The 12882-nt window shown below is 38.9% G+C and overlaps 1 protein-coding gene across 5 annotated transcripts in view; it reads right to left on the bottom strand.

Moving 5' to 3' along the window:
• Positions 1-12882, bottom strand: part of pde10a (phosphodiesterase 10A) — a 59553-nt gene that overhangs the window by 2419 nt on the left and 44252 nt on the right. For 4 of the 5 annotated variants that reach the window (XM_030748801.1, XM_030748802.1, XM_030748804.1 and 1 more), the window contains exons 5-21: positions 12347-12396; positions 12103-12243; positions 11347-11502; positions 9875-9925; positions 9354-9412; positions 9041-9092; positions 8336-8478; positions 7331-7423; positions 6906-7092; positions 5900-6042; positions 5519-5602; positions 5228-5378; positions 4963-5118; positions 3366-3538; positions 3105-3216; positions 2815-2895; positions 894-982 (exon numbers count right to left, since the gene is read on the bottom strand). In XM_030748801.1, the coding sequence (XP_030604661.1) occupies positions 894-982; positions 2815-2895; positions 3105-3216; positions 3366-3538; positions 4963-5118; positions 5228-5378; positions 5519-5602; positions 5900-6042; positions 6906-7092; positions 7331-7423; positions 8336-8478; positions 9041-9092; positions 9354-9412; positions 9875-9925; positions 11347-11502; positions 12103-12243; positions 12347-12396 (1921 nt within the window). The remainder of the gene's footprint in view (positions 1-893; positions 983-2814; positions 2896-3104; positions 3217-3365; positions 3539-4962; positions 5119-5227; positions 5379-5518; positions 5603-5899; positions 6043-6905; positions 7093-7330; positions 7424-8335; positions 8479-9040; positions 9093-9353; positions 9413-9874; positions 9926-11346; positions 11503-12102; positions 12244-12346; positions 12397-12882) is intronic. The other variant, XM_030748803.1, reaches the window with a different exon arrangement.

The following is a 12882-nucleotide window of genomic DNA, read 5'->3' as shown; positions in this document are numbered from 1 at the left end:
CTGCGAAAAGCTCATTTACAAATCTTAACAATGATGCTACAAACTACAATAAACAACAGCTCCATGCACAGCCGGGCAGCACAATCAGTTCCTGTCATGAAGGTGATCTCTCCCCATGTGCTGTGATTCAGATTGACACACAAGTGCAAAAAAAAAAAAAAAAAAAATCTTTAAAACCCTTTGCTGCTATTCTATTCAATTAGACAGCCTGATGCAGTTTATACGTCTTTGGCAGATCGCACAATAAGCAGCAGGGCTCCACAGGGTCTAGGCCTGTTGCCCACCCAGAGCCCGGTGCTGACGTACAGCTGGGGCTTAAGTATTACACTGCTCACTTTGTTTGCATTCCCCACAGATCAAGGACACATTTTATAAAGCAGCAGAAGGGCAGGCAAATGTGCAATACGATCCTGCTCAAAACCCAGAAATAACAACTGTAAATACATTCTTTATACTCTTATCTATTGTGCACAGAGATATGCCAGACACACAATGTCACGGCACACACAGTGACGCACCAAGTTACCACACTGTATTTTATATTTATTCTTTATTTAATACAATTTTTTTTTTTTTTTTTTTTTAGAAATTTATAACAAAAGTTGGCAGAAGCCAATATTAATACAGCAGTATACACCATTTTTTAGATTTCTTGGAAAGCTCAAAATGTGCACCTCTAATCTTACTGGATTAATATTATATTAAGGACAGCACATGCATAACTTGTTGCACTTCAAGCTGCTGTCAGTTTCTTTATTGATCACAACAGAGAATAAATAAGCATAACAATAACGAGTAAGGGAACATTTAGACTTCTGAGCTTTAGACCTTTTTCATAAAACAGTTATTCATTCACTTCATTTCTTTCGGAACTGTAGCTTTGAATAGCTTACTTGCAGGCCTTTAGCAGAGGACCGGACGGAGGAAAAAGCTCAGCAAGTGTTGTGTAGCATGGAATTGCAACAGCATTGTAGAATCCCACCTTAAAAGACAAAACAAAAGCCCAATGAAATGTGTAGTGTATGATAACTCCATATGAGCGCACAATTATTCATTACGATGTTAACATTTAACCTGACACCAAAAACTGAATCCAGAAATGATGAAATTCTTACAAAATTATTTGATTCAAACTGGCACCCAAAATCCTTCATATCATGTTTTCACCATAACAATTTCATTATTAGTTGGAGAGGATTTATTGTGGTTTGTGTAATTTGGTGTTCATTATTTGGTGACGTGAATTGCCTTGAGTCACTGTTAAGTTCACATTTTGTACATTAACTGAGTATTATGATTTAATGGTCCTGCATACCCACACAGGTGTTTTTAATTACTCTGAATACACCCCCAAGTTGCAAAGTTAATTAAACAAACACCCACAGCAGCGGGGTTTTTATACTCTATTATATTTTTATCTAAATGTTAAGGTGCACTGGTTATTTCACTGATCTTAACTTAAAATTACATTTAAGCCCATAATTTATTGGAGAAAGATGCAGCTTTTGCAGTTTTGCCTCTGTGCACCACCGTAGTGGATTTTAAACCAAGTCATCATTATGTGATTGTGCAGACTTTATAAAAAGGTTTATACCCAGTCCCCCACTTCCCCCACAGGCCTGTATTCAGTTTCATTTTCAATAACTGAAAAGCATGCTCTATTGGGTCGAGATCAGTTACTGACTTGGCCATTGAAGAATATCCCATTTCTCGAGGTCTTTAGTCGTCTGCACTGTGAAGTCCTGTACACTTCCGAATTCATCCTGCTACTTCTATCAGCTCTCACATCACCAATAAACCCCACTGACCCAGCTCCACTGGTGGCCATACATGCCTATATCATAACATTGCCTCCAACATGTTTGACACATGATGTGATATGCTTTGGATCATGAGCTGTTGCTCTCCTCTTTCATGCTTTCACTTCCCACCATTCTGGTTCAGGTTCATCTTGGTTTCATCTGTAATAATTTTAACACTGCAGCCTCTTCTAGAAGTTTTCTGACAAACTCTAATCTGGCTTTTTTGTTCTTGAGTGTAACCAGTGGTTTGCACCTCATTCCCATTCATGATGGCTTCTCTTGATTGTAGACTTTGACACACCTACCTCCTTGGTTAGATGTTGTGAAGTTGATTTTCTTAACCATGGAAATAATTCTGCATTTTAGTTGTCTTCTGTGGTCTTTTAGGCCTTTTTGCTTTGTTGAGCTGCCCAGTGAATTCAGCCTTTTGAAGAAAGTACCAGATTGTTGATTTGGCCACTGCTAAAGTTTCTATTGATGGCCCCCGTTCACTTGCACTGATATCTCTTTGGCCCTCACATTTAAAATCACACTGAAAAGCAACTTTGAATCATTTTCAGATATTATGTCTGTGTAATAGCACAAGCTAACAGGCTTCACCTGGCCGTGCAACTGCTTGTCACTCTGTTGTCCAATTACTTTATAACTGCTGACAATGGGGGTCTGTGTATGAAAATGGCTGTAATTCCTAAACAGTCATTGTAAAAAAAAAAAAAATGGTAAAACCCCTTGAATGAAAGCAATTAAAGCTGAAAGCCTTCATTTCAATCCCCTGTTGGTTGTGTTATTTAAAATCCACTGCTGTGGTGTACAGAGGCAAAACTACAAAAACTGCTTGGGTCCAAGAAATTATGACTCTATTTTTTCTGCTTTGATCAATGAGTTCTTATATTACCATTCCCTATACTCTTCTTCTCAAAGAACTTCCCATCAGAAGGGAAAAAAACCAAAAAAACCCCAGAAACTTAAAGCTATTTAAAGTTAGACACATGAGTAAATGTGCTGGTCTTACTTGGCCTTGGGGAACCTCGTCCTTCTTGTCTCTGTCCATCATAGGGATCGGCTGGATCCCAATCTTCTTCATCTCATCTCCCTGTGGCGGAACAAAATAACAAGATAACTTCGCTTTTATTTTTTCACATTGTGGTTAAGTCTCCTGACCACTAGACAACACTATCTTGTGCCTTACAAATTGTAAGTTGAAGCAGGATTTAACAGAGCAATAATAGAGACCAGATTGTTCCACTGGAGGCATGATCATGACACTGAAACTGTTTAAACTCTAACAGTATCCCACTGTACCTCAGCCCAAAACTCAGCATAGATGTCGTTGGCTGTGAGTCGTGTGATTTGCCACTGCTTGGTAACAGAACACAGGTCACATGCTGTCATCATCAGACCAATCACACGGTCCCTGGAGGGGAGCAAAGCCTTATTATATCCATGCGGGGAAACTCAATGTGCTGTTTATGTGCGCCAGGTCCAACATTTCACAGCGTGATGCTGATGAGACCTGGTTTGGTCCTGACCTGACCTGTGCCCCAGTGTGAGTCGTGGCCTGACCTGTGGGAATGGTTGTTCAAATCCAGCGCACATGAGGTCAGCAGCTCAGACAGCTGCTGGTGGTTGTTGAAGTAGAGGGCGAGGTCTGTGGCGATGATGGCCTTTCGAATGATCTCCAGCACCTGCTCGTACTCGCTGGAAGTCAGGTTGGAGAAAATATTGTGCCCTTCCAGCTATGAGACACAAAGAGATCAATAAAAAAGCAAAAGCTCCACTTATGAGGCATTCAGCTCAGCTAGACTACAACAGGTTGCAAACAAAAGTTCATCACAGGGCAACAGCCCAAACCAGCAGATCCTGGATGTTACAAACATTAGTTTTCTAAAATAGTTAAATATTTGTTTTACTGTTAAAGAACAGTACGCTTCAAGCCAATGACGTTTTTGCAGAAGTGGTGGGAATCTTTCTAAACACTAGGATTTCTTTATGGGTAGTTTTCAAATTGTGTTCCGTTTTCTATTTTGCTGACCAAGTTATTTTCACTTCTCTGTCCAATAAAGTATGTTGTTTACGCTACAGTCGCATTGGGGAAAACAATGGTTGGAGACCACAGCACGACCAAAAGTACTGCGACCATGTGGAGTGAACTTGCACTCTCATTGCCTTTGAAATGGTTGCTTTGAAGACGGGAACCAGGTCTGCAACCACTCGCAGTCAGCTGCCAACTTCAAAGGGACTCTTGTGCGTCCAGGAGGCAATAAAACAGCAATTAAGACAGAGTCTGCTATCAGTCTACAACTGAATAGAGCTCAGCTGGTGATTACATGCAATCTATTTACTGTAGGACAATGTGGCTATTTAGGATAGCCACATTATCCTAAATAGATTGTGGCTATTTACCAATCAACCACCAATCTGTAATTGTGAAAATCACAAATCTGTTGCAAAACTGCACAGAAACAGAAATTTACATTCGATAGAAATTCACATGAACTTACATTCAGAGCCCAGCCAGAACCTTATAGGTTTGCAACAGAAATTTAGATATTCCTCAGCAAATAGTGACATTTGCTGCAGGAAAGTGATTTAGCTCTAAAATGACAACCTTATTTTTATATAGGAATATAATAAGAACACAACCAGTTGGCAACCAGTTGTGTTGAGCCTCCTGTTGCACAGAGACGCGTCACAGACAAGCTGGACTCACTGGCGCATACTGACTCAGGCTTATTGCAACATGTTGGCAATTTTTCAACATTTATAAATTAGACAGCAATTATTTATATTTATCTGAGAGTGACTGCAGACAGTTTGAGTTGGACCGCTGTTGTTTAGAGACAGGTTGCCTCCCATCAGTCAACACGTGCACTCACCTTGCGATCAAAAGCGGTGCCCAGAGGTTGAGCTTGTTGGACGCCCAAGCTCTGCAACTACCTTTGAAACTACTTGCAAGTGGTTGCAGAATGCAAAAAAATTCAATGCAATCAGTGGGCAACCATCAATCTTTTTCCTAGTCACGGGGAGGTGCAATCATATTTTTACTCTAGGTGCTTTATTTCCTATTAAACACTTGAGTAAATAACATTAAGTAGGGTTATGGTGAGGGTTAACATGTTGATTTTAAAGGTACCCTAAATTCTGTATCGTAGATCTCTACCTGCAGGATAGAAACAGTCTGAGAGAAGTGGTGCTGCTCCATGGTGGACGTTGAGTACAGAGCAGCCAGCGGATGATCAAACTTCTGCAGGTAGGCATTGCTATACCCCCGATGGTCCAGATCATGGCAAAGACAGGCTATTAGCAAACCCTTCTTCTGTAAAATGGTGGGTAAATAAAAACACATTTTCTTGAAAACACACAGTGATGGCAGATGTTGATCTTGTTTCCAGTTATTTTCCAAGCAGACCCAACAAGAAGCAAACCTCTAGCTCTGTGAAGATCCCAGAGGTTTTCTGCAGGATGGCGTACATACAGTGTGCCACCGTCACTGCGTGCTTCCAGTTGTGGTAGGGCACACGGCGGTAGTTCTTCTTTACGGACATGGTGAAGCGGCACAGCTTCTCCAGCTCAAAGCTGTATTAAGAAAAAAGAAAAGCATTTTTCTTTTGGACAAACTGGTAGTGGATCTTTATTTTCTTTTTATTCCATTTTTTTCCCTTGCTGTTTGATTTCTTGTTTGGCCATTCTTGTGTAAATAATATTGCTGACAGTACCTGGTCTTTCCACAGGAGTTATGAACCATGTAGATAAAAATAGCAGGCCAGATCTCCTCAAAGGGACTGATGTCAAAGTGGAACCTAGAGGAGGAAGGAAAACTGTAAATTAACATGACCAGCACACCTGGAAAAAGGAGAGACGATGCAGATTAAGGGACTTCTGAGGTCTGAGAGTTTTGAACTGACAGGTTGACATCTATAAGACCCACCCCTTATTGCAGGCAACATATTCCAGGTCTGGACTGTGTCACTGTGCCTTTCACAGACATGTGGCTGTACACTAAGTACACTCAAGGTCACAGTTTTTGTATATCAGCAGAGGTAGTAAAGAAAACAGAAAAATGAGGTCCCTAGGAGGTCAGCAGAGGGGGCACTCACATTTCGATCTCTTTATAAATGGGTGTAGGGAGGTTGAGCTGGGTAAGGGTCTTCCATTCTTCTGATGTGCAGATGCTGTGATAAGACAGTTTCTCCATTGTCACTCTGTAAATGCATTCAGAGTGTCGGATCCTGTGGTACATCTGCAGGGAAATCACAGATCTGGACTAAGTCTTTAAAATGCAAAGTGAGAAGCTGAACACTGCGGTGCTACAAATATCACAGAAATGTTGTTTATAATATCTGTGTAAAATCCTCTCAGCGTCATTGCTGGAATTTCCAAAAAAACAAAGTTAACATTTTATCTTTAGTTTATGTCTCCAAAAAAAAAGTGTCTCCACATCTGGTTTGCATCCCTGCCATCAAGCTAGATGGTCAGGTAAAGGCACCGGGCATCAAAGCTTCAACCATAAATCACTATGAGTCAGGAGCAGGCCAGTTAGTTTGCTAGAGACACGAGGCATAAATTACAGCTAAACATAAATCCTGTCACCGGACGGATGCAGACTGCTCGTCTTAAAATATTAACATCTCACATCAATTTTAAAACCAAGTTTGTGACGCTGCTCATGCGTAAGTTTGTCGCAAGAGATGACGGTGAGTCAGGCCCCACAGCGAGGACACGCTCTGACAGACAGGCCACACAATGCGGGCTTTGAGAGTTAGCGTGATTCACGAAATGTTTGTGCTACACGTAAGGGATAATCATTCAGTTATTATAAATTTTGAAAGCACTGCACACTTCAGATAGAAAACTGCACTTTATTTGTTTCAGAGTGTGAAATTTGGCTGATGGTGAAGCCGTTACACCAAAGTTGAAGCTATATCAAAATAAGCTGGTTAAAACTGAGCACTCGTGGCTTTGAAGTCGGCCTAATATATGACTTTCTCATTGTGTACCTGCAATTCTTGTGCAGGAAAATCTAAAGAGAATGGAGTATGCGTTTGCTGTTGGACAGAACTTGTTAGACTTTTAATTATTTGAAGACTAATTCGGTGTACTCACATTTGCACAGTGTAAGGCGAGAGCACAAAAGACAGCAAACATCTTAAAGTTGTTCTCATCTGTTTTAGTGAAGGCACTTCCGCTTAACTTGTTCACCATCTGCACCACACCTATAACGGTCCCCCTGCTCACGATGGGCATGCACAGAATATTCCGTGTGGTGTAGCCAGTTTTCAGGTCCACCTCTCTGTTCAAAAAGACACAGTTATATCGTGGTAACTTTGTGAGCTTATCTTGTGACTCATACAGTATAGCATGTTTTTGTTTTAACTGCTTCTGCAGACTGAACACTAGTTTAATGCATACATCTGTATAAGCAAAACTAACCGAAGCAGAACTGTTAAGTATATGCCATAGCAGGACTTAAATGAGATATTTATATAATATTAAAAGGTAAGTAAAAATGGCTTTTAGAGCCCGTTTACCGGTTGAACCGTGGGTCTGCATAGGCATCTGGGATATTTAAGACTTCCCCTGTCCGAGCAACTTGGCCAGCTATTCCCTTGTCTATAGAAAACCTATAAACAAAGACGAAGGGAGAGAAGATGCTATTTGTGATCATTTGCATTTAAAGTCAGTAATAAATCAACAGTAAGGTCATTCATTTATGACTTTTGCAGCACAGATCATTGATGAATGCAGATTTTCACTCTGAGAGTAAAAAAATAAAATAAATAACCATGACACTAATAGATTAATTACTATGTTATTGAACACACAAAAACAACTGAACTAGTTTTTAACTCTTTATTTTTTTATGTATTTATATATTTGTTCCTTTCCCCATTTGCTATTTTGTTTATTGATGTATTCAACTGACAATGAAATAAAAAAGAAATTAAACTGAAATAAGCCATGTATAACAAAAAAAGATACATATGTGTGAATGTGTTTGTGTGTGGGGGGGTGCAAAAAGGAAAATAAATCATTTAGATTATAAATATGTTATTTTAAATATAAGAAAAGGAAATAGGAAAATAAATATATATGCAAAAAAATACATACTTTAATTAATTAATAAATACAAAATGAAAAAATTAAGTTATATAAATAAATATATAAGTTAAAAACATCAAAAAATAAATACAAACAACTGTTAAATGTTGCATTTAACAGAATATGAATTTATTTGTACAATTTATTTTTTCGCTTTCTTTTTAAATTTGGCAGCTTTGGTCCTCCATAATTATACTCCACTGAACCATTTCTTTCACATTTTTCTTTGCATGTACTACTTATTACTTTACTTTATTACTTATTACTGAGTTGTCTTTATCAGAAAAGAAAAGTCAAATATGCTGAACAGTGCCCTCTACATCCAGGAAAACTCAAACTTTGAGACATTTGTCTCAAATCAAAAAGACTTCCAAAAGAATAAAATAATCGTGTTGACCATGCTGAAGAAAAAAAAAAGATTTAATATTACACACCTAATTTCTTTGGTTTTCCTAAAGACAGGTTTGCCTTCTTTCTCTTCCCCAATGTCGAACAGGTCAGAGTATAATTCTTTGTTGTTGTGATCTACCTGGAAGAGTGCACACCTGTCTGCATTCACCAGGTTTTTTGCATATATCTGTAAAAAAAACAAACAAACATCAGGGACAGAATCTTATTAACAACACTGGGAGTTTGAAGGCACTGACAAGTACTACATCTATCACCTGTGCCTCAAATGAAGTAGATAAAACACTGCTGTTTTAAGTGTTCCTGGATCGAACAGTTAAATGACGAGACTTTTAAAAAGCAAAACTACATGTCATCCTCGTTCATTTTAGTGCTTGAACCAGATGACTTGAGCTTAGACTACAGTCACAAGGCAACCAAAAAAATAGGAAAAGTAAAGAAGCAGGAGGACCACATTTTACACTGATCTGTTTTTAGATGTGCAAAGTACTGCATCGTTTTAAGTTGAGCCAAGTCGACACATTTATTTAGTATGCCTATATTATATTTAGAATGAACACTTAATTAATTAAGAATAATTATTATGAGTAGAGTACTATTTTCAGGAAATAATAGCAGTATTACTGCAGCATCGCTACTCTTTTTAACAGACATAAGTTAACACACACTCCCAGGATGTGTAGCCTTGAAGACAATGTGAATGAACACGTACTTGCAGAAATCACACTCACCATAATATGTTCAAGTAGAGAATCTATTGCCACAATGTTATCAAAGTATGTTCTGTGCGAAAAGAAGAAATGGCGCATTGAGATGCTTGACAAATGGGAAGCTCTGATGATGTTCACATTCAAGACATGAAAGCTAGGTTGCCTAAAATGTAGTAATCTCTTTTATTGTGTGGGCAACAAGTTTTTATTTTATCATAGCCCTGCCCTGAGGACAAGATACTTATTAGATCCAAACTTAGAACTTGGGTTTATAATTCACTTTTTAGTAGCAGTCATTTCGTGTTAGGGAAACTGTAACAAGAGCAGCTCTTACTTTGACACATCTAGTAGGAAGTCATTGAGCTCAGTCTGTTTGGCGAGGCCTCTGCACACCTGGCAACAAAGAAAAATACGTCACGAGTAAGTACACAAACGTATCAAAAAAATTTCCCAGAGAATAGTGAGCAGCTAACCCAGGAGTGGAGTGCTGCAGTGCTGTACTGCTCACACAGGCTCAGCGGTCCATTGTGGCCTGAGCTGCAGTGGGACGCTGCTTCTCTGAGGTGTTATGCTATCTGTTCATATAAAAACAGGACTGGGGCATAATGACGTCCTTGGGGAGCTATTTGTTGAATCTATGGCTTAGTTGATTGGACTGGGCTCAGTGACAACCCAGTTCTTGTACACAGTGGATTTAACCATTAAAAACACCGGTGCAGAACCAGAACAAACAAAGTCATTCGAGAACATGCAGTAATAAGTGGAGCAGGTAGTCTTCAGTGAGGTTCAGTACATCTGTTACATTCTCAGTGTTAAATTCAAATTGGTTCTCTGCTTCTGCAGAGGTTTGCTCACCTGCACTTGATGAATAGCAACTGATGCCCATGCTAAATTAGCTGTAGCAACCTAGAAAAGGAAGCAAAGCTTAGCTCCAAAGAACTGCAGTGAAAATACTATTGCAATTTACACATTAAGACAAACTGTGCAACTTTAATCTGTACTTATCACATTCTCTGACTACAACACATCTCAACATAATTATCTGTTCTCATAATCACAGAAGAGCTAATTACCCCACAAATTCAGCACAACTCTGTGAGCACAGACTGCTCACAGAGTTGCTGCTGCATCTCGATTGTATATTAACATTTAAGCAAAAAACATCCATCCATCCGTCCATCCATCCATCCATCCATCCATCCATCCATACGTCCATCCGTCCATCCATCCATCCATCCTCTTCCGCTTATCCTGTTCAGTGTCGCGGGGAGGCTGGAGCCCATCCCAGCTGTCATAGGGCAAGAGGCAGGGTACACCCTGTACAGGTTGCCAGCCTGTCGCAGGGCTAACACAGAGACAGACAACCATTCGCACCTATGGGCAATTTAGAATCACCAATTAATCTAACCCCACTAACAGCATGTCCTTGAACTGTGTGAGGAAACCGGAGTACCTGGAGAAAATCCACACAGACACGGGGAGAACATGCAAACTCCACACAGAAAGGCCCAGGCCAAGGTGGATTCAAACACAGACCTTCTAGCTGTGAGGCATTAGTGCTAACCACCACGCCACCGTGCTGCCCCCTTCAATGGCTATGTGTAATTTAAAAAGGGAAACACTTAGCAACAAACTCATAAAAAAATTATAGCACTCTTGAGCTCTAAAAAGCAAGTCATTGACTCTCAGCTCTAATGATTTGCAATTGTTTACACTGTACATTACCTACCTTCAAATATAGTTATACATAGCCAGTTATATATAGCCAATAAACACAATGGAACATTTAAAAATCTAAAAAAAAAAATATAATAGTGTCTATCAGAATTCTGATGTGTAAAAATGCAAGCAGCTGCTCTTTATGACACTTTAAATTAGATGGAAACAAATGAAATGTTACAAACAGTTCAGGTATCAGTTATATCTACCGGGATCTGACTCCAAACCATAGTTTACAATAACACCTACATGATTTAATTGGTCATATAATTTGAAATGTGCTGACAAGAAAAGAAAGCAAAAGTTCTACATTTTCAGTTTGATTCTTTAAAGCTGATGCATCCTGCCTACACCTGCTTCAACAGCCTGAATATGTTAAGTAATTTTCCAGCTCATTGCACTGTTGTTTACAGAATGCTTTTCATTGGGTTGAAAATACTTGGAGACAAAAATACACTTTTATGTATTTTCCACAATAAAATGAAGCCCACAAAGCTAACAGAGATCTTAAACAGATCCAGATTAAGGGTAATACCAGGCTAACTGTAGTTCTGTGAGCCTTGCTTCAGCCTCCCACTCTTGGTGTGTTTTGTCTGGGTCAGACTGACCTCCTGGTGGCTGAGGTTGAAGGGCTCCTTGCCCCAGTGCCGGTGTAGCTCCAGGATGGCAATGAGGTCCCCGATGGCAGTGACGATGGGGAGGCACAGGACAGAGTGAACATGGATCCCTGAGTCCTGCCCTGTGCCGTCGGGGAATCGCTCGTCCTGCAACACAAAGACCGGCAAAAATCACCTGAACTGCACAGGGCGTATTAACTGATGAAGATGACAAAGAAACCCCTGTTTCTAAATCTGTTGCCATGAACAGTATGCCACATGTGTCTCATGTGCTTGTTTTCTTAAGAATTTCACTTTGACACACACACACATGCACACACACACACGCACACACAGACACCTTAGAATAAAGTTAAGACCTCTTTAAAGTCTAATGAAGCAGAAAAATTAAAGAGAAGAAAATTATGATAAATAAGAGAAAATAAATGGAGGATATACAAAGGGAAATTTTCCATAAATTGGACTGCACAAATTAAAAAAATGCTAAAAAATTGAAAAAAATTTAAGTGCTAAAGTAAATAAACACAGGATTTGATACAAAGGTACATTAATAAAACAGCAAATCCAAACAATTACCAATATAAATTACATTGTAATAATTGCATAATGAATGCCTACATGATTTTTAATAGTTGATCGTTGATCATTTAACATAATATTAATGTATTTATTGTGTCATACATTTATTTTATTCATTTAATAATTTTTACATTACATGATTATGTGATGGACGACAGTCATACATACCCCCATGATGTCTTCTACCAGCAGTATTTTGCGAGTCTTGGCAACATGAGCGGCAGTGGTTGTCCCAAATGCGATGGGGCCAGAAGGGATGAGGGTTGGAGGGCCATCCTTGGCTGCCGTTGGAGTGAATAAACATAAACTCTGTGGAGAAGAACAGACAGGAACAGGAAGTGAGGCAGAACTGGAGGGAAAAAAAAAAATACACATATGCATGAGTGAAAAAAAAAAAAAAAAGAATTCTCACATTGTTGCATTCTCCCAAGAAGTAAAGTGCAAATCCATCAGCTTTAGTTGCTGCAGGAAAAAAAAGACACACAGGTCATATGTGCAGAGCAAGTGACTAAAATACAATCTGGTCAAATCTGACATTCACTATACTGTGTGAATGTCTATGACAGCCTATGCTCGTGAATGTGTAAGCTCTCATGAAGATGTATCCCAAAATGCAGATGATGTACAAAGTTAAAAAAAACAAACGAGCCAAAAACCACCTGTTACCTCCAGGTGCCCAGGATTTGTTCCATTTGAAAACATCGAATTATGAATTAAGAGGAATATTTCTTTTTCAAAAACCTACGATAAGCATGAATGTAAAAGAAAACAGAAGTTTTTCAGTTACTGAAGTGAATTTATAGAATAATTTGAAGTTTGAAGGCACCTTTGACAAGTTTAAATATTTGTTTAAAAAAAAACATGTTAATTAATAAATATGTAGATATTTGATTTACTTGAAATTAATGTAATTGTGAAATACTTTTTTCTGTTGCATTGTCAATTTGT

Source organism: Archocentrus centrarchus, chromosome 15, assembly GCF_007364275.1.
Source record: "Archocentrus centrarchus isolate MPI-CPG fArcCen1 chromosome 15, fArcCen1, whole genome shotgun sequence".
Classification (NCBI taxonomy): domain Eukaryota; kingdom Metazoa; phylum Chordata; class Actinopteri; order Cichliformes; family Cichlidae; genus Archocentrus; species Archocentrus centrarchus.
The sequence above is the reverse complement of the archived record's forward strand: the minus strand, read 5'-3'. Positions and strand labels throughout refer to the sequence as shown.